The sequence below is a fragment of the Lonchura striata genome, chromosome 7 (genome assembly GCF_050655825.1).
Source record: "Lonchura striata isolate lonStrDom1 chromosome 7, ASM5065582v1, whole genome shotgun sequence".
Lineage (NCBI taxonomy): Eukaryota > Metazoa > Chordata > Aves > Passeriformes > Estrildidae > Lonchura > Lonchura striata.
This window is the reverse complement of record NC_140709.1, coordinates 34,411,765-34,432,963: the sequence shown is the minus strand read 5'-3', so window position 1 is coordinate 34,432,963 and position 21,199 is coordinate 34,411,765. Positions and strand designations below refer to the sequence as shown.

The following is a 21,199-nucleotide window of genomic DNA, read 5'->3' as shown; positions in this document are numbered from 1 at the left end:
TGCTGAGCAGGAGTAGCTAGTTAATAAAACCCACCTCCAGGGGAGCATTTCTATTCAGTGCAGCAAGTCCCAAAATCAGCTAACAACCTGTATCTTATCAAGCCTCATCTGCTAAAATTCTTCCTTTAATTTGCTGTTTACCTCATCATTTTAAACTTTCATTCTTATAAATCAGTGTGGGTATATTTGCTTTCTGTGCAGGGTTCCAGTAGTCTCTTAATAATCATAATAATCGTTATTACTGATTAAAGTTGCATTATTCATGCCAGATGGAGTGCCCTCCCTGTCAGCCGGAATGAGTTTGCATTTATGTAGTTATAGTACATTTGTGATCTAAATAAACAGATGGTAGAAGGTGACAGAGAATTATGTGCTGGTGATATCAGCAACAATGTTTCCCGAGTATAATTGCTTTAAATGAGCATGAATGCAACAAGGAGCTGGTAGTTTTAACAAGGTAGTTGGCATTCAGTGTGGTAATTACCAGGCAGCATCATCAATAGCACCAGGAATGCCAAGGGAGGAATGCTGGCTTTGAAAAATTAGTGACAGACTTCACAGGACCATCAGGGTGGGTTTGCTGAGCTCTGTAACATCTCACAGGTGTGAGCACGCTGCTAGCAGAGGAGCAGTGTTTGTTTTTGGGGTGATCCAGCCTCAGCTGAGAGACATTTTGCACTTCCTCCAAGGCCGTCTCCCATCAGGGCATGTGGCAAGTATTTGATTTAGTGTAATGGAGCAGTGTTAGCAGCAGCAGCTGTTAATACACGATTGAAAGGATTGAACCTGGATCGGGTTCAAAGGGGAAATTCACTTAACAGAATCTCAGCAGTACTCAGCGATGTATAAAAGTTTAATCAAACACAAGGCTGGGTTCCTGCGATCAAAAGCGCAGCGATGAGGGCTGTGCACAATCTTCCACGAGATTTACACTGGGTGTCTCAGCTCATCCCATCAGCTCTGGCTTTGTGTCCCTCAGGCACTGCTGCTCCTGGGAATGTGCCTGCACTTTGGCCATGTCCAGGTGGCTGTGGGAATCCAGGGCTTCCCTCTGGCTGCCCTGGCAGGTCTGGGACCCTGGCAGGGGATTGGGAACCCCCCTGGACAGAGCCCCCAGAGACACTGTCTGTGATTTCTGTCCATGGAAAAGAGTTTGCAATCTTACAGGATGAATTACCAGCTCTGAGTGTTTGATATGAGTAATAATTAAGTGTGGCACAGGTGCAAAAGTAAAATTTTAGGATTCTAGATTAGGGGTCCAAAGGGGACAAGATGGAGGAAATTGAGTGTGCCTTGTCCTTTTTCTCCTTCTTCATGCCCTCCATGTCTCACTGTGGTGTTGGCATTGTTCTGTTGGTTCAGGCTGGGGACACACTGTCCAACGTAGGTGACAGATATTGGCACGTTCTTGTAAATCCAGCCCAGGGAGTTTCTGGTATTTAATGTTTGTAACATCCCACTGAGGGCAGAGCCCCACACGCTGCCCTGCAGGACAGAGCTGGGCAGGGCAGCAGAACATGTTAGAGATAAACAGAATAAACAACCTTGGAACCAGCACAGACCAATTATGGCTTCTGCTTTGGCAGCAGGGCTGACAGACAGAAACTTTCTACAGTCTCAGAATCATCAATACCTCAGATTCCAACCCTGGGTAGCCATAGGTTGGGGTCTGTCTTGCCTCACAGCCCAGACTGGCGTGGCACTGTCCAAGTGCTCTCTCCTCTGGTGCTGAAGTGCAGCCAGAGCAGAACATTCCAGCTCTCCTCCTTGCTTGCCAATCCCTCTCACATGGGTCAGTGTCTTACCATGACATGGACATGTGAACTGAACTCCCACCTCAGTCCAAGTGGATTTCAATCACTAATTACTAGGTAATTTATAAAAACCTACCATTGCTAATACTTCAGGGACTAAACCTAACAGTGTAAGCACTGAGTTTGTGGGGATTGGGATGGGGCTGGGCTGTGGCACTCGGTGTGTGGGATTGGGATTGGGATGGGGCTGGGCTGAGGCACTCGGTGTGTGGGATTGGGATTGGGATGGGGCTGGGCTGTGGCACTCGGTGTGTGGGATTGGGATTGGGATGGGGCTGGGCTGTGGCACTCGGTGTGTGGGATTGGGATGGGGCTGCAGCCCAGCCTCATCCCCAGTGGGCTCAGCTGTGAGCAGCAGGTGAGCAGCACTGACAGCAATGAGCCATGGAGTGCCCAGGGGCACTGAGCAACCACCAAAGGGCACAGAGGGCACACAGGGGCACTGCAGCAACATGAGGGGATAAAAGGCTGGGCTGAAGGACAAGAAGGGCAGACCCTTGCAGCCTTCTGAAGTGCCCTGATGTTGCTCTGTATGGGCAGGTGCCTGAAGCCTTCTGATGTGGTGAGGTGTTACTGTGCATGGGTAAATGCTTAAATCCTCCTGAAATTGTGTGATGATACTCTGTGTATTGTGGTTGTCTTGACTGTGACATGTGCTGTGAGAATTGTTCAGATGAAATTGTATAGGTACCTGTATAGCCTTTTTAGCATAGCCATCTATTCTGTGAAGGAATCAGCAGGTCTTACATAGGCTGTGGAAAGCAATAGTGATGATATTGCTCCTCAGTCCTCCAGACTTGCTCATACATCTTCTTGCTTTAAAACATCCTGGCCATTATGCATAGCAAAAAAGTATTTAGGGCATAAAGCATTTAGATAAGTACTTGTATTTCATGTAAGTTTGACACCAGGTCTGGTTATTTAGTTGAGTCTTTTTTTATAGGCACTGTTTCAACCTTGCTAAAGTAGGAAAACCTTCCAAAGACAAGATGGACTCTCATCTTTTGTGGCTGCTGGCTGTTAAAGGAATGAAAGGAAGGCACATTTACAATCTCTGTCTTTCTGTCTGTCCTGCAGGTGGTCGTTGCCACAAGTCCTGCACAGGACGGTGCTGGGGACCAACAGAGAATCACTGCCAGACCTGTAAGTGTGTGAGAGTGAGAAACAAAGGACTGCAAAACATGTAGCAGAGATCCTACTTGTTTTTTTTTTTTTTTTCCTTTCAGTTGTGAAGGGATACTATAAATTCTGGGTTCAGTGTGTATAACTCTAAAATATACAAGGGCTTATTTTTTTCTCCACGTTTGTATCAATAGCTGATTTGCTTTTTTCCCCCACCCATGTGAATGATATTTTTCTTTCCTCCCTTGTGCTTTCTAAAACTCTTTATGGTAACTTGAATTTTCTTTTCACTCATGTGGCAGTATGGAGCATGGCTCTGGAGAATATTGATGGTATATTTGGAGATCTTTAATGACCACCTAACACTGCAAAGTTTCTCACGCCAAAATACTCTGTTAATTTCGATGGTAGACTGGGAATATTAGTTATCTTGCACAAGTGTTTTCTTTATAATAACTTCAGAATATATTTGAGTTGTACTGAAAGAGAGAATAATAAGTCTTTGTGAAGAAAGTAGTAAGTGAAGGGTCACTCATAATGTTTTTCTGTCCTTGTGAATTTAGAGAGCATGAAAATTAGTTTCTTCCTTCCTGAAGGAGCTTTAAGCTCCTTCACATAGGCACAAAAGAGCCAGTCACAATATTAGCACATAATAATAAAAGAGGAGAAAATTGAGGGCTGTTTTTCCTAAATGTTTTTTTTCTTTTTCCTGCTTCCAAGAGGGTGAAAACCAGTTGCCTTTACTGGAATCACTCTTCCTGGGAAATGAAGTGGTCAGCCCAGGGTCACCTGCCTCTTTCCTGGGACTTGGTAGGAACAGTGCAGAGATGCTGCGTTTTGCTAGGGTTTTTGAGGGGGCTTTTTGAGGTTTTTGTGGGGGGGGGGGTGGGTTTGGTTTTTTTTGTTTTTTGGGGAGTTTTTTGGGGTTTTTTTTGTGGCTTTTTGGTTGGGTTTTTTTTTCTTTACTACTTGGGAGTGAGGGATAGGAGGATAAGATGGAGTTAGAACTGGCAGACAGCCTATGGTGAATGTTTCATGAGTCTGAGCAGGAAATCCAAGGGACATCTCCTTCCTTTGCTGGCAGTCTTTATGAAGGTACTGACGAAGTCAGTGCTGCTTACCAGGAAAAGAAGTAAATTCTGAGTTGTGTGCTTAAGTAGATAAAGGAAAGGGACTTAAATCCTAGCTGACCAAATTATTTTATATCATGATTAGAGTTAATGAATGTTTTTTTTTTTTTTTCCTCTGGACTAAGGAGAAGCTTGTTTGTTTAGTAAAACTAGTAACTTCATAAGAAGCTATCAAAGCCTCTCACCCATCAAACAAGTAGATTTATTCAGGCCTTTTGTGGTTATCTTATCCAAGAATAGTTTAAAATCTTGGCAGCTATGTTCTGTAGGGAACCTAAGATGCTGGTTCAGGCTGTGTCTCCAGCCTCATGGACTTTGCAGGTGCACAGCTGGACTTGCCATGTGGCAGGATCAGCTCCCATGGTCTCAGCCTCTACAACACACTGCTCTCAGATCAGGGAACTGATGTGGTGGATTAATGGAGAATTACCAGGGAGAGAAGGGCTTATCTGCAGGGCTGTGAAGGCAGGAGCTCAGCAGGGCTGCACAGAAGGCTGGTTCCAGGACTGACAGCTCTGTCCTGCCACAGGGGCTGCCCTTGCAAATCCAAACAGTGGGGACAGGCTAAGGCACAAGCAGGAGTAAAATAATAAACTAGAAAAGCTATAACCCATCCAAGTGTCAGGGAGATACACGGATCTCACTCTTCTACTTGAGTAGCTGCTCCACATCTTCTTACCTTCAAGCCCACTCTGATGGTCAGGGACAGGAATTAGTTTTACATCACAGATTTCTTCTTTGCCTCCACGATCTCGCTGCACCTTGGACAAGCAGCAGGCTTGAAGGGAAAGGCTGGCAAAGGGTGTTTCTTCGTTGGATTTTTGCACAATATGTTTCCTTCAAACTGAGTGAAGCCAAGAGGGAGAATTTGTGTAGGGACTCAAAACATAAAAATGCAAGTGGGACTATGCTTTTGCTGCCTTCATGTATGATTTTAAAAGACACGCCTGGCTTTTGGGCTCACAAATGTTGTTAGATACAAGCTGTGCTGTGCACATTGTGTCTGCCTTGACCCCATGACCTTGGATGAGCATCTTTCCAACACTCCAATATTCCAGCAGTGCTACATCCATTTTTTAAATTTTGATTCTAGAAACAACTCAGAGCTTCATTTTGATATTTTTTTTTATTGAGGATTGAAGCAAAATATTTTAATGAGCCCCCCTCCCAAGATAGGATTTAAATTATTTTCCTGGGAAAGGATAAAAAATGAAAGATCTTAATCCGTGTCTTTCATTTCAAATTACATATGGAAAAAAACCCAAATCCCTTTGTTTTTTTCATGAATATCATCTACCTAGCTGCTTCTTATGTTGCCTTCCAGCAATGTCTTTGTTGCTAACTCTGTCTGAAACACCACCTGCATCTAACTCTGTTCTAATGTCTCTCTAAATGTGACAAGAAAATTCATGTATTTAAGAAGACAATCGGAAATCTAAACCAAGCTGTTCTGTTAGGAGATGGAGAAGATAAAATTCCAGGGTACTGTTTTACACAGTTAGCATTCCTTTTTATTTTTATAATTAAACTATTAATAGTGTTAATAGGAATGAATTGAGATTATATAACTTGTTTCAGTGTCAGGAAAGGCTAATATGAAAATGCTTTTAAAAAGACACTTTTTTGAATTTATTGGGCACACACTGAATAGAATGTAACCACTTTAAGTAAAATAATAATAACAAACGTCTTTGGAAGTCACTAATAAAATTTGAAAATCTACGGTTAAGTAGTTAAAATTTTTGCTGTTCATATCTGTTAGGATTTTCATGCAGAAATGAAAACTTTTGCTATTCAATACATTATTAAAGTGACAGATTATGCACTTTTTCCCAAAGGAATGTAACTGAAAAGACAACAATCTAAATCAGAATATAGATCCTATTAAGGGAATGCAAAAAAGGCAAATATAACCCATAAATCAAACCTGAAACACAAAACATTTAGCAAATGAAAAGTGCTCCTTGACTCTGTGTGTGTACAGGAGTGTGGTCAGAGCACAACTGTATTTACACTGTCCTTATGCAGCTGGTGTTGCTGAGGAGGTGCCAAATTAGAGCAGCAAAAGACAAGCAGGAGCCTGGTGGGGCACACAGAAAGAGCTGAACCAGCAGCTGGGATCAATCAGGGAAACCCACATTTCTGCTTGCAGCCAGCATCATTAATTAAAACCCTTGTACTGTTCTAATAACTTTGCATGTTGGGAGCACTTTCATTGATTTCAGTTACTTCCCATTTTTTCCTTCATGGATTGATAGTGTCCTGACACAATTAAAGATGAAGGGAAAACATAAAGGAGACTGATAATTTGCACATGTACATGAAGTGGTCATTTCATCACAGCTTATTGCTATGAAATACTGGTAGAAGTTGACAGTCTCACCCAGAAATACATCTCAATGCAAAGCACATTTTTCAGGACTTTGGGGTTTGTCCTTTGGGGTCCTGGCCCTGACTCTGATAGTTGTGTATAGTTGAACCCTCCAAATTCTTGGGATCACACACAGGATCTGTAGGAATCCAGGCAGGTGGTTGTGCTGACCCTCAAAAGGTCTGCTTTGAAGCTTGGGGTCTCAGCTGGGATTAGTGAGGCTCTCTTCACAGTTGTGTTGGGTGAAGGTATGAGTACCTGAAATGCCATATAGTTTGACATTTTGGACAATATTTATAATTCACTCTTTCAGCTAGGTCTTGAGTTACAGTTATAAAAGCAATTGATTGTGCTTGGGGGGAAAAAGCTTGTTATCTTTTTAAACCAGTGCAGCTAGGTGTATTTTCTGTGGGGTTACCCCTGAGAAGGATTGCAGGAAGCTGAACTGGTGATGTTTTTTGACATCTGAGCAATCAGATTGTTTCAGGCCTTCAGACAATACACAGCATTGCCTTGTGGGAAAGGCGATTCTTTTCTGGGGAAAAACCTTCCTTTTAATGAAGTGCCTTAAATATGAGTCCTTAAGATCCAGAGCCCGCTAAGCTCATTAATGTCTCGGTGTGTTGGTGCCACTAAAGACACTTGACAGGTTCTCCACAGACCTGGGCCTTCAGCAGCAGCTATAATGTAAATATGGCATACAGTGAAGCATATGATATGTCCTGGCCTCTTCCTAGACCAACACGTTGGCATTGTTTGTTTTCCCTGAAAAATAAACAACTGGGGAAGAGCAGCAACAAATATTTTCTGTAATTATTAATTTTGCTTCAGGAAAACGCACAGTGTTCCCTATCCTGAGCAGTGTGGTAGAGAGCCTCCTCAAGCTGGTGTCTAACCAGAAGCAAAATATGCTTTTTGATGACATCCAGTTCAAGTATTGTGCTGAAGAGAGGACCATGTTTCTCCAGATCAGCCGTGAAGTGGATGGCCCATGCCAAGATCAACCCCAAAACCTTGGAGTTATCAGCACCATGCTCCAGCCAGCTGAGCTGCTCCTTCACCAGGAGCCAGTGGCTCTGTGGACATCATGGCCCACACCCACCAGCAGCTGGTTCTGGGGTAAATAAATCAGAGGTGGCTCACACTGATTACCCACACAGAAGGGCTTTGCACCAAAACTTCCTGGGGTTTAAGCAAAATGTCCCAGAGCTGTGGGGCAGCAGCTAGGAGTGCATTTAACACCGTGCATGGCCTCGAGGCACAGCCACAAGGCAGAGCTGGCCGTGGCCATGACAAAACACAAGGTGCCATGGGGAAGGGGAAGCAGAGCCTTTGGGTGGTGCCCCTTGGCTCCAGGATCAGCTCCCTGTGGCTCAGGAGAACACAGAGGGTTTGAGTTGTAGGGGGAATTGAGACACACACACAGAGGGTTTGGGTTGTAGGGTGAGCTGAGACACACAGAGGGTTTGGGTTGTAGAGGAAACTGAGACACACACACAGAGGGTTTGGGTTGTAGGGGGAACTGAAGCACAAACACAGAGGGTTTGGGTTGTAGGGTGAACTGAGACACAAACACAGAGGTTTTGGGTTGTAGGGTGAGCTGAGGCACAAATACAGAGGGTTTGGGTTGTAGGGGGAACTGAAACTCAAACACAGGGGGTTTGGGTTGTAGGGGGAACTGAGGCACAAATACAGAGGGTTTGGGTTGTAGAGGAAACTGAGACACACACACAGAGGGTTTGGGTTGTAGGGTGCACTGAAACTCAAACACAGAGGGTTTGGGTTGTAGGGTGAACTGAAACTCAAACACAGAGGGTTTGGGTTGTAGGGGGAACTGAATGGCCTCTGTGCCCTCCAGTGGGAATTGGGGCCCTCCCTCAAGCCAGGGTAAGGCTGGGCTGTGCCTCTCTGTCAGGCAGACAGTACAAATCCTGAGCTGCTGGAAAACAAGACATTCCCAGGCTAGGGAAGGAATTTGTTCATTTTCATGAGCCAAGACTGTCACCACAGTGTGCTGGTGGCACGTAGCCACAGGTGCCATTGTTTCACATTTGTCTTCACATTTATCAATACTGTCACTTAAATAAACAAATCTTTTTAATGTTCTTTTCAGGCAGTGTTGACAGTAAGTGCCTTCACCGAATTTCCCAAATTTCTCAAATTAGATTGCACGAGCCACAAAAGCCTTTGCTTTCTCTCTGGGGGTTTTCCTTTGGTATCAGCAAGATGAAAATGCTCTAAAAGTGCACTGTTTTATTCTGTAGATTACAAGCAATCACTTCTCTTTAGTTATTTACATTTTGATGTCCTAAATAAATACTGTATGTAGCAAGAACCTTCAGCATTACTGGCAAGTAGTGAAGGGATTTTGGATCAGAATGCACTTATAAAGGTGTTAGCTATACATTAAAATAGTAGAATCAAGCAGATAGTTGGATGGAATTTTGTTTTCTCTTGCTTCCTGAAAAGTATTTTTCATAAATAAGTAATTAAATGCTTTTAAAAAATAGAAGTTGAAGGTTAATTGCAGAAGTGCATCATCCCAGCTTTTATCAACAGACAGCTGACAGCACGGTGGGCAGTGGTGGCTGGTATAGTTTGGCTTATGCTAATTTATTTTTCCATAAAATAAAGATAAAGGTTACATCTGAGGGAGGGAGGGGAGGTGGATGGGCCACTGGGTGACCATTCTTTGCACAAGGTTAAGCCTCCAGAGGTGTGGAACAACAACCCAGCTGGTAGGTCTCATTGTTTCATTCTGTGAATGAAGGCAGGTTTCTGTAATTTAGAAATAGCAAGTGGTGTTTTCAAACATGTTCCAAGGTTGCAGTCTGCTTTGTTCCCATCTGCCAAATGGATTGCCATCGAGGGCAGAATTTCGCTGTGACATTGGTGGTCTCACTCTGAATTTCACTCATTTACTCTGTGTTGCTGTTCTTGGTGGGGAAAACTCACATTCAACTGGTGGGCTCTTCTGTTATTTTCAGGGGAGCGGGGATGAGGGTGTCATATCCTCTTTAAAAAACCTAATAACTTGAAAGTAACATTCCCCATTGGTTTTCAAGGGTAAGAGGGCACACTAAAAATTGTTTCTCCACAATCCTTGAGCAACATGTGTGCTCCTAAAGAGGGGATCATGCAGGTATTCTGGATACAGGTATTGTGCAGGTATTCTGTATGCAGGTGCCCTGCAGATATTCTGGATAAAGGTGTTATGCAGGCATTGTGGGTACAGGTGTCCTGCAGATGTTCAGGATACAAGTGCCTGGCAGGCATTCTGGATACAGATGTGCAGATGTTCTGGATGCAGGTGTCCTGCAGGCGTTCTGGATACAGCTGTGCAGGCATTCTGGATACAGCTGTGCAGGTGTCCTGCAGGCACTCTGGATACAGTTGTGCAGGCGTCCTGCAGGCATTCTGGACACAGTTGTGCAGGTGTCCTGCAGGCATTCTGCACACAGTTGTGCAAGTGTCCTGCTGGCGTTCTGGATACAGCTGTGCAGGCATTCTGGATACAGCTGTGCAGGTGTCCTGCAGGCGTTCTGGATACAGCTGTGCAGGTGTCCTTCAGGCGTTCTGGACACAGCTGTGCAGGCACTCTGGACACAGCTGTGCAGGTGTCCTGCAGGCGTTCTGGATCCGATCTCCAGCCCCTCTGAGGCCGTTCCCTGCCTGTCTGGGGCCTTTCCCAGGCTCTGCTGGGGGAGCAGCCAGGAGCTCCGTGCCTGGCCCCGCGTGTGACGCTGTCCCTTTCCTGCCCCTGCAGTGACCAAGACCGTGTGTGCGGAGCAGTGCGACGGACGCTGCTACGGGCCCTACGTCAGCGACTGCTGCCACCGCGAGTGCGCCGGGGGCTGCTCCGGACCCAAGGACACCGACTGCTTCGTACGTGCCCGTCTCCTTATCCTTCCTGCCACTCACCCTGCAGCTTCTTAATGCTCTCACCCATGAAATTCACTCTTTCGCCTCTTCTGATGTACCGCACGCACGCTCGCGGATTCAGGATGCGTTTAGGGTTTTTCGTGTTCTATTTATCTACTTAGTATTACTCATTAACAGATCTGTGAGATTTGCAAATACAGATTGGGAGCCATTAATATGCTTATCTCTGTGATTTTTTATCTTTTTCTTTTCCAAAATTAGAGGTGATAGCGGGTTTTTAAAAGTACTCGTCGCTATATTTGAACGTGGTTTTTATTAGTGCTCTGTGTGCTTTTCATATGAAAGTCAAGAATACAATTTAGATTCTCTGTGCAAGGCGTTCCCTGTTTCTGCCAGATTTAATTTATTTCCAGTTTTTTTAGTGGATGTGCTTCTTTGTGGAGATGGAAGGAAAGTTGTTCCCAAAACCCTCTCCCTCAAATGCAGGTTACTACATGTGTGCTTCAGATGGAAAGAAATAGATTTTTCTTTAAAGAAATAGACAATCTAAACATCTAGGCCTTTAGAAAATCTGTCTTGTTTTCTAAGAGTTTTAGCACCCTTAGAGCCCAAAACTGAGCTCAAAAAAATGTGTAGCTCATCACACTGGGTCAATGAGACAAGTTTTGCTAATGGTTTCAGGGGAATCAAACCTAGGTCTAAAGAAGCCTAGACCTAGAAACTGCACAGAGAGGTGAGTTTTCAAAGGCACCCACGTGTTTGAAGATACAAATACCTGTGAAGTTGACTGCCAGGTGGAGTTGGGAGGAAGGTGTGGAAAATTGCATATATTTTGAAACTGTGGGCAAGTGACTCATAATGAACTGGCAAAAATGCCTCTTTCCCTGGCTGGCCCTGGCTGCTTGATAGTGATAGCTTTTGTGCTTTAAAACCACACTCTGAATTCTGTTCTTTGGCTGCTACTGAACAACAGGATTTGCTAAAGCTGTTCTCTGTGGCTTTTCACTCAGCACCTATGGTATGGGCAATCCAACAGACATATCATATAGAAGTTCTCTGTTGGCTTTGAACTAGAGGGACAGGAAAATACCAGTCTTTCTTGTGTCATGGACAATATAAATAGGTAAAAGGAAGAGGAAAAATGCAGTCATTGTTCCCAAATGAGTGTTGAGGAGCATCCTCGCAGCTGATGTGTTGATGTAACCATTTTCAAAGGTTAAGGGCCTTTACTAAATAAAACTTTACAAAAAGGAAGGCCTTGTAAAATAATGGCTCAGGCCTATTACCTTTAGCTAAGTAGAAAAGGACTGTGGGAAAGAGACTCAGCTGAATTAGGGGTAGAAAAACAAGTTCTATAATTACCTGTTCCCATTGTGATGTATGGTGGTTGGTTGGATTTGTTATGATTTAAAACTATGTAACTGATAAAGGTCTAACTGCTTAAAAAGGCCTGGTTTTTGCAATAAGCTCTCCTTTGCACCTGCCTGGGGACTCTGCATCCCTTTGGACCCTCACCCACAAAGGACAAATTTTTGGCAGCACAATTTGGTGCTGCTTCAGCCTTAAAGTTACACTTTCTGAATTGTGGCAGCTGTGGAAATACACGTGCTAAAAATCAACTGGTATGTTTTTTCTGGTACAGCAGAGAGGCATCCAGGGTTTATTCTCATTCCCTTCTGGCCCCAGAGCAATGTAAAAGAAATTCAGCAGGGGTCTGGCAATTTTCAGGCCTAGTCATTACTTGCTTAGACACAGTGGGTGAAAAGTGTAACCCTTTAGGCTGTAGACAACTGTGCTTAGCTTTCAGCTGAGACACGTAACTTTGCTTTTTCCCTGTGCGTTTCCTGTGCTTTTATTCACAAATTAGCAGTATTTAGCACAAAGTGCTAGAAATTTGCATATATTATCAAAGCAATTACAAATGTATATAAAACATTTCAGTCATAAATTAAAAGTTTCCAGATCTTCTAGATTAATTTTTCCTGAGAATTGCCTTGTCTCCAAGGAGTATTGGTGTGCTTTGCTTTATGCATTTGCTAAACTGTTATCAGAGAATTGTCATGTACATGATGGAGTACCTTTGAAGTCAACATGTAAGAAATGGGTTGAGGAAACAAACTAAATTAGTATTTATTAATAAGCAAAAGTACAGCTTATGAAGCATTACAAATCCTTTAGAGCATTATGGGATCTTGCAGCAGCATCCTGTTCTAAATACGGTTTTAATATCTGTAGATAAAATTCATCCATCCTCCTCCATCTGCTGCCGTGCACTCATTTACATATTCAGTTCCAAAAGCAAGACAGTAATCATCATCTGACATAAATGCCAGCAAACACGCTCAAGCAAAGTTTTACTGATGCTTTTATCTTGGATTCAAAGTGGGTCTAGAACCTGAAATGCATAGGAGGGCCTGGCTGACTCCCTAGTGGAACCAGAAAAATTACACAACCCTTTTCCTCGAGTGGACTTGCAATCCAGTTCTGAGTAAAGTGTTTATCTCTGTAAGGGAGAAAAATAAAAAAATCTGTTTCTATGAAAGAAACTGTCAGGTTTTATAATAGACATTTTACAGGACCAGGCAAGGCAGGATCAGCAGTTTTGCTCAGCACATGCTCCATGTAGGACAGTGCTTTTATCACAGATCTCCCTGCTTCTTCCTTTCAGCAGCAGATTTTGTCCTTGGATAGATTATTAGCCTCTCCTTTCCAAAATCTTCTGGTATGACAGGTCCCAAGGTCCTGTTGGTCCTGCTCCAAATGGAGATGAAGACTGCTAGTAAAATCAGAAGAGGGAAATCTTTTCCTCTTTTCTCTCAGTCCCAGCCCAGCCCAGGAGGCAAGGGGACAGGACACGTATTTTATTGTTATACATGTTGACTCTTTCAAGATGCAGCACCATATGTGTTTTAACAAAGAAAAATGGAAAAAGACCAGAAGGATTCACTCCTAGACTAACAGTTGTAAAGCAGCCTGGATTACAGGTTAATGAGGAGGCAATACCCAGTAACAGTGGCTGCTTAAACTGCTAGAGGGATCCAAGCCAGGCTACAGCTTTCATATTCATACAGATTTTTCATTCATGGTATGCTCTGTGAAAATTACTCCAACAGTTTTCTTATGATCTGTAGTTAAAACCACAGACATGATGTATGCTGATAAGGAATGTCAAAAATCGGTGGGGCTTTCTACTCCTAATTACCAACCTTGCATGGTCAATTGTTTTCCCTGCATCCTATTACTTTTGTTATCCTGTCCTCTGTCAGCTGTGCAAGGCAGAGCCTGAATGCTAAGTGGGACAAAGTCCTGTTTTCCTCCCTCAGCATGGGAAGCAACTGACCTTGTTAAACTGCCACTGAGGGAAATGGCCCCCTCCTGTGCTAGCTTAAAATAAATTCTTATCCCTCTTGCCTCCTAATTGGGAATTGCAGTTTTCAGCTGGATGATGTACTTATGCTGTAAGAAATACAAAGGGTTGGACCTCTGAAAAAGTCATTAGCATTTGCTTAGACGGTGATAAATAGCTGCTCACTCTTGGCAGTTTTAGAATGCCCTATCAAGTTGAGAATTGGTTGATTGTGAGTAGTTATGAAACAAATTACTGCGTTTGTTTTGGTTTTGTAGGAAGTGTTGTAACAGGCAACTGTTGCTAATTAAAGGGGCTCACCAAACTGCCTAATTAAAAAAGTCACGTATTTGCCAAGATCCTAGCAAAAATCCAAGTAGCCAAAACGAATGTTAGAGAGCTCTGTACCACATTCCTCACTGCCACAGCAAGTCTGAACAATCAAGGCCATCTTTTGCACCAAAAAACCCACAAAACCCTAAAGCAGCTGTACGATTAAATTCCATATTATTTTTGCTCCCTTGTTTTGCAGGCCTGCATGAATTTCAATGACAGTGGTGCCTGTGTCACACAGTGCCCCCAGACCTTTGTGTACAACCCCACCACCTTCCAGCTGGAGCACAATCACAACGCCAAGTACACCTACGGGGCTTTCTGCGTCAAGAAGTGCCCGCGTGAGTGCTCTGCTGCCTGTCCTGCTATCTGCCTCCTCCTGCAGCCATGGGGGGCTGCACTGCATCCCAGCAGCCTTAAAAACATTGGGAGAATGAGAGTGCAGAGCACAATCACTCACATGTGCTTGCAGCCTGTAATAACTCAGGTGATGGCCAACGGCAGCGACATTCTGTGCTGCTGGCGGTTCCCAAGGATCCTATTGTGATTTTCCTAAAGAAAGGTGGTTTCTGGTTTCGTGGTCAACTGCTTGTTGCATTCATGCTTTAGATCAGTATTTGTAAATTCCAAAATTGTGGAAATAAGTAGTTAAAATAGCGGGGTTGCAGAAGGGTATGAATTTTTGTTTCGGAAAAATAACAGTCCACCGCCCACACCTGGAACCAAATGCTTTCATGGTGTTGATGTCCCCAACTTGGAGTAATGATGATATGACAAAAAGTTACCCTGAGAAGTTCTGTCCCAATGAGGAATAAACTTGTAATACTGACAGGAATGCAGTCTTAAAACTCCAGAGTAAAATTAGAGGGGAAGAGGGAGTTAAAAAAAGAAGAATCCCGTGCATGTAAAACCCACATGCTTCTGAGATACCAGCCAGATGATGACAAGAAACTGAAAAAATTATAGTGTCATCACTTGCACAGTCTTTGAATCTGCTGGTTTAATTGGAAAGAATAATAAAGGAGATAGTGTTCTTGCTCTCCCTTTCATTCCATGAAGGTTTGCAGTTGTGCATTAATTACTTTATCCATAAATTACATGTAAGAAGGATGGGTGATCTATATTAAATGGAGCCATAATTCAACCCAACTCAAAATCCCAATTTTGAATCTCTGTGGAGGACTGACAGCAGCCAGGGGCTGTGACTCCCAGGGCATAGTTCTGCCTGTAATAGTGGTGGATTTGTTGAAGCAACATTGGTTTGTTAAGAACCTCCTATCATGCACTACAAGAGATATAATTATTTGCCCAAATGCTTCATTGAACACTTACCATTTTTTTCCCCTTTCTTATCAGTATTAAGCATTTAGTTAAGTAGGGACAGTCTATATTACCTTTGGCTGTTGTTTTACAGGATAAAAAATTGAAATAATTGTCATTGTCCTGTTCAGATGTATATTGTATGCATTAAAAAGACAGGACAGACCATCTTGGTTTATTTCTGTCCAATTAATCTAACTTTTTTTATCCCCCCTGCAAGTAATAATAAAGCCAAAAGGGGGAGAAAGAGGGATCAGGCCTGACAACTCGTGGATTTTTATGAGTCACTGATAATGTGCCTGTTTTGCTTATACACTTCTGAAAACACAGAACTTTGAACATTAATGTCACTGGGAAAGTGCTAAGGTAACAATAGGTATTAACACAGAGTTCAAAAACATGTTCCAACTTTTATTCACTTGCTGCCAACATCTCCTTTTTCTTTTCAGACAACTTTGTGGTAGATTCCAGCTCTTGTGTCCGGGCATGTCCGAGCTCCAAGATGGAGGTTGAAGAAAATGGAATTAAGATGTGCAAGCCCTGCACTGACATTTGTCCTAAAGGTAGGCAGTGGTTCAGTATAAATCTGCTTGAAAGTAGTCTACACGGGGTTTTATTTTGGCATGAATTGCCCTACATGAGTGTGCTGTAGAATACGAATAGCCTTTGAATACCCACAAAAGTTTGAGCTATGTAGGTTGTATGTCAAGCACATACAATAGAGTGAAAATTTATTAAGTTGTAATGGTAATATAATCAAACCAATTACTTTCTATTAGATACAAATGAAGGGGATCTCTTGTTGGTTTTAGAGAAATCTGAAAGATTTCTTTGTTGTGTTATTTTAATGGCAAGTATTTCCTGGAGGCATTTTAGCATTGTCCTTTTGTCATTCCAAAGGGGGCCATAAAAAAATCTCTGACTTCAATGTCTGGGATATCTCACATTTGTCAATACAACATCAGTTTCCATTTCCTTGCTCTGTCTCTGCTTTCCCAGAATCTTCTACCTCCTTTCTCAGTGTCTCAAACACAGACCAGTGATGGTTCTGTTGAGAAGACTGAAATCTGTAGGTTACTTTGCTGTTCTAGACTCCAGCAAGGAGACTTTCTGCTCCCTCCTTGAAGCTCTGTGGTGCAAAGCATCATAGGTTTTCCTACATGGGCCTATGCCACTTCTCAGTCCTAATGGAAGCCACATTTGGCTTAATTGTGATAAATAATTTTTGTTGTTGTTGAATAGATAGTTTTATACACAGGTATGGAGTTCCTCAATTTCTCAGGAGGAAAGCTATCACATGTTTGTAAAAGCTTCTGCTGGTAGTTGTTGTTAGAGGAGCCCAGTCAGACAGAATGCATTATATGGTTGAAGTCATGAGGGATTTGTTCCTGGATGCATCCTGTGTCCCAGAAAATGCAGCTAAATTACACAGACAGACTACACAGAGATGTTTCCTCACTGGTTGCCTGTTTCTCCAGGTACCAAGCCTGCTGATTGAGCTGATAAATAAAAAGTTACTTATACAAGCTTTTAAAGGGTCTTATGGCATGGATCCATGTCCACAAATCTACCAGAGAAGGGGACCTCTCTGGTGCCTTGTATAGGCTGGCCTAGAACAGAGACTAGACAGAAATAAAGAATAAAGTGGGGATTTATTAAAAGGCCTCAATGGATCCACCTTGGGCAGCACAAGAGCCCAGCCAGGGCTACACCCAAGATGAACCAAAATGGTCACAAAATGGATGACCAGTCACGGGGTCTCTCACTTTTATAAATTCTGCTCCATTTGCATATTGGAGTTAATTGTTCAATTACAGCTTTAGCTTATGAAGTCCCATTCTGCTTGTTTTTGTCCAGTTCATGTTCTTTATGCTCTTGGGCCTGAGATTTGGATTGGTTGTCCTTGGTCCCCAGCTAGAGAAGGAATTGTTTTGTCTCCCTACTCTGTGAGGAGAGCTTACCAACCCCTAAAATGTCAGAACTACACACTAAAGCATCACGGAATCTGAAAAATATAAAAGCTATGTTAGCTTTATATTTTAAAATATAGCAATGTTAGGGCCCCTCAGTTTCTGTAGTGTATGCTGCACCAAGAAATGGCAAGACTCGGCTGAGTGGGATTTTATGTGGTTGATACTCACCCTTATATGCCATGTGAAATACCTTCACCTGTGTGCCAGGGTGCTGTGGCAGGTGCTGTAGCTCTTGTTTGGTTTAAATTGGGATGTGCTGCTTTGGGAATATGGGTCCAGGATGCTGCTTGAACACCTCTCTGCTGAATGAGCTGAAGACTCGTGTCTGTAGGGCCAATGTCTTCTGATTCAGGAATTGTTTTCCAGTTCTTTACACAAGCTCCTTGTTTTGGCAGCATGTGATGGCATTGGGACAGGCAGTTTGGTGTCGGCTCAGACAGTGGATTCCAGCAACATTGACAAGTTTGTAAACTGTACCAAGATCAATGGCAACCTTATCTTCCTTGTCACTGGGATTCATGGGTAAGTGACAAAATATTATGGTGTGGTGCCAGCTGAAACCAGTTGCATCCACCTCTTAATCATGGCTGCAGGCTTCTTTTATGCAATACCAGATCCAGAATAAATTAGTTTTCTGCCTTCCATTGTGAAGAAAACCATTGCCTTGATTCTTAAGATTCAACCTCTAGGAAAAGAAAAGGTGGATTAATTGTTTGCACTAAAAAGAGAAAAGACAACCATGATTCTCTGGTTGCTTTATGAGGTCCTCAATACTGGCTTATAATAAAGGCTGATCAGAGAATAGTAGGGAGAAAAGGAAGTTGCCTTCCATGAGTTTGTTTAAATTTTGTATGGCTGGAAGAACAATATGTAGATTATAATATGCAATAATAATATGCAGAGAGGCAGCCTCTCTTAGCATAGCTTGTCACAGTCTGGGTGGCTGCCAGTACACACACATGCACAAAAGCTGCCCTCCTGTCAATCAGTTTTGAAGAATCTATTCAAGTTTCGGTTGCAGAGGCACACAGAATTCACTGGTGTAAAAATCCAGTATTTTGGTTTAAATTTTACTCATTGTAATAGGTCCTGAAAAACCTCAGAGTATCACATGGCTCTGCTCTGGCCAAATGACCACTAAAGAGGCTGGATGGAAACCTGTTAAATCTCACAGGACAGGAAAAAATAAAGTAAATGCACAACAAGGAACTAGGGCCCATGTGCAAACTTGTGTGGATTAATCCAGTGCATTACATGAAATTTAACTTTGAGTAGGAGAACTGCCTTTGCAGGAAAAATTGTATTAGCTCATTTAATAATCTGTCTACATTAAAAGAACCAAGCCCAACCTTGAATCAAATTGTACTTGCCTGAAAAATAGCTAAATTTGTACTATAAGCAGAAAGTAAAAATATTTTATATTACAGAAGAGTAGGACATGTAATGTTGAAACTGTGTAGCACTTTGTGCCTCATTCTTGATGAAGCAAACTCACTTCAGCAAGCCTGAAATATCAGGGTGCTGAGTTCTGCAACACTAAATTTTTCTACAGCATGGATTACATTAGTAGAGGTTAAAAGAAGAGAAGATTTGAGAATGAAAGAAAATAGCTAGACTTCTGGAACAGCTTTTTTAGTTAAAATTTCAATTACATTTTGTAAATCAGCAATATGAAAGGGAAATATAAAAAATTACACTGACTACACAAGTAGTTTGTTATATAAATGGACAGTACAGAGAAACAACAATCTTACTTATTTCCTCTCCAAGTTTTACTTCACTTCTGTCATAAATTCATGTATTCACAGTGAACTGCAAATTTTAGAGTATGAATTTTTAGTGTTTTAGGGACTTAAAGTCTGGTTCTCTGTGGACTTGGAAGATTTTTGGTAGTGGCAGAAAATAATTTTCATGAAAGATGCACGATTTGTTGTTGTTTCCATTGGAAACTATGCTGCTGAAATTGATCCTGTCCTATTTTTTGATCCTGTGGTTCTGTAGCCTAGTTCTTTTCTGAACACATGAACTTCCAGTCTTTGTGAATTTGTTATAATTTATGTAAATATACATAGAATTATGAATGTTTTATGCATATCTATTTAAAGTCATTAAGATATATATACTATTCTATAGTTTTATATGTTGATAAAACAGCAGGTGTTTTGCTCTTTAAGGGGTTTATATCTGCATCTTTAAAGCTATTTTATCTTCAAAATTTAGAGGTGAAATTCAGCTGCTTCATGTTTATTGCAGGCAAGGGTTTTTCCTTTTTTTGATGGTAATGCAATTTGAAAGCAAAGTGCTGTGTTTGTGTTAGGCAGTCAACACTTGTTTTTTAGTTTTCTGAGAGCTCCACATTGTTAAAATGTGTTTGATGCCTCTGTGGCCCACTGGGCTTTTTTGTTAACGTTCTAGAACTCCTTTGTTGCTGCTCAGGGTGGTTAGAGGTGACCCCATCAGTGTGTCACCTCACAGGTTTGTCAAAGCACACAAGAAATACCATAACATACCATTGCAGAGGAATTTTGGTTTGCTTTAAACTTATGGTTGACTTTTTAAATAGGGGAGGAAAGTAACATATTTACTAAATAGTGGCACTCTCAAAATTGAGGTCAGCTTCATCTTTTTATACTATGGCATATCTAAGTTTAAAATTTTAATTTTTGGAGGTTATTTCATTTCACATTGACAAACTAGCTTGACAAGGATCCATACTTTTAGAGGTTCCTTATTCCACACCTTCTAAAAAGTGTGCCCTTTAAATGCCATGTGTCAGGAACTGTGGGCATGTTTTTAACTTAATTTTGCTTATAGCTTGTCACTCCTTTTAGGAGCAGATTTGTTATTCCTGGTATATATTCCTGGGAAAAAACACTGAAAATTCATCTTTCCTTTTGGAAGGGGACTCACGGTTGTTTAGAATTCCTTAATTTTCCATAGCTTTTGCTAAAACATCAATGGGTTGAGCCTTTATGTTCCTTCAAGTTGAGGTGGGAGAATTTTGACACATATCTGCAGGAACAACAGGCTGCAGCTTGGTGCATATCCTCATAAGAGCAAAGTTTGGAGCACCTTAATGCTGTTTCCTGCATGGAATGGCTTTGAGAACCTGATCTTTTCTTATTTAGAGTGTCACATTGTGTGATTTTAATCTTTCAGAGACCCGTATCACACGATCGCTGCCATCAATCCAGAGAAATTAAATATCTTCCAAACAGTGAGAGAGATAACAGGTAACACACTTCTGATCTCCTATAGCCTGTATTAATTAATGAATTCATTCTCACTCTGCCCTTACAGTTGTCATGTGTTGGGTTTTCTGAAGAACACAAGGTACTTTGTTTCATTAAGCTCATCATGCTGTCATTTTTATGAAAGCTTAATACAGAAAACTTCATTATCAGTTGATTTTCACAACTGTGTTGTCCTTTGAACGCAGGATACCCATTATGGCAGATGCTAAGTGGACAAAGGATCTTGGTCCCGTGTTAGCAAAGTAGGACAATTGTTGCAAGGGAAACGTGAGGAAAATGGTGCTGAAATGTAGGAAACCATTTCCTTCACCTGAAAGCATTTGAAAGTTCTAATCTGCTTTTACAGTTCATTCCCTTGGTGTAACAGAAGATGCTGCTGCAAGTTAGCTTTTGTAATTTAAAGACAGATGTATAATGTGGTGGTGAGTGGTGTGTCCTATTTTTTGTGACTTTTCAATGGGGTCATAGAACTGGGTACTCAGTACTTTGTTTTCTTGTTTCACCATGTGGGGGATAAGGAGGGAGTTACTACAGCTCTGAATTCTCATTTGGTTTCTTGATTATGTAGAGGTAGGGAAATGCAAAAGAATTGTTCTGTTTCATGCACAGAAAACCCCACCAAAATATCAAAACAAGCGCCACAGATTGTTTGTA

General features: G+C 42.0%; 1 protein-coding gene across 9 annotated transcripts in view; it reads left to right on the top strand.

The window, feature by feature from the left end:
• ERBB4 (erb-b2 receptor tyrosine kinase 4) overlaps nt 1-21,199 on the top strand; it is a 595,041-nt gene that overhangs the window by 411,717 nt on the left and 162,125 nt on the right. For all 9 annotated transcript variants that reach the window (XM_085584640.1, XM_085584638.1, XM_085584639.1 and 6 more), the window contains exons 5-10: nt 2,892-2,957; nt 10,204-10,322; nt 14,198-14,339; nt 15,768-15,881; nt 17,687-17,813; nt 20,451-20,524. In XM_085584640.1, coding sequence (XP_085440766.1) covers nt 2,892-2,957; nt 10,204-10,322; nt 14,198-14,339; nt 15,768-15,881; nt 17,687-17,813; nt 20,451-20,524 — 642 coding nt within the window. The remainder of the gene's footprint in view (nt 1-2,891; nt 2,958-10,203; nt 10,323-14,197; nt 14,340-15,767; nt 15,882-17,686; nt 17,814-20,450; nt 20,525-21,199) is intronic.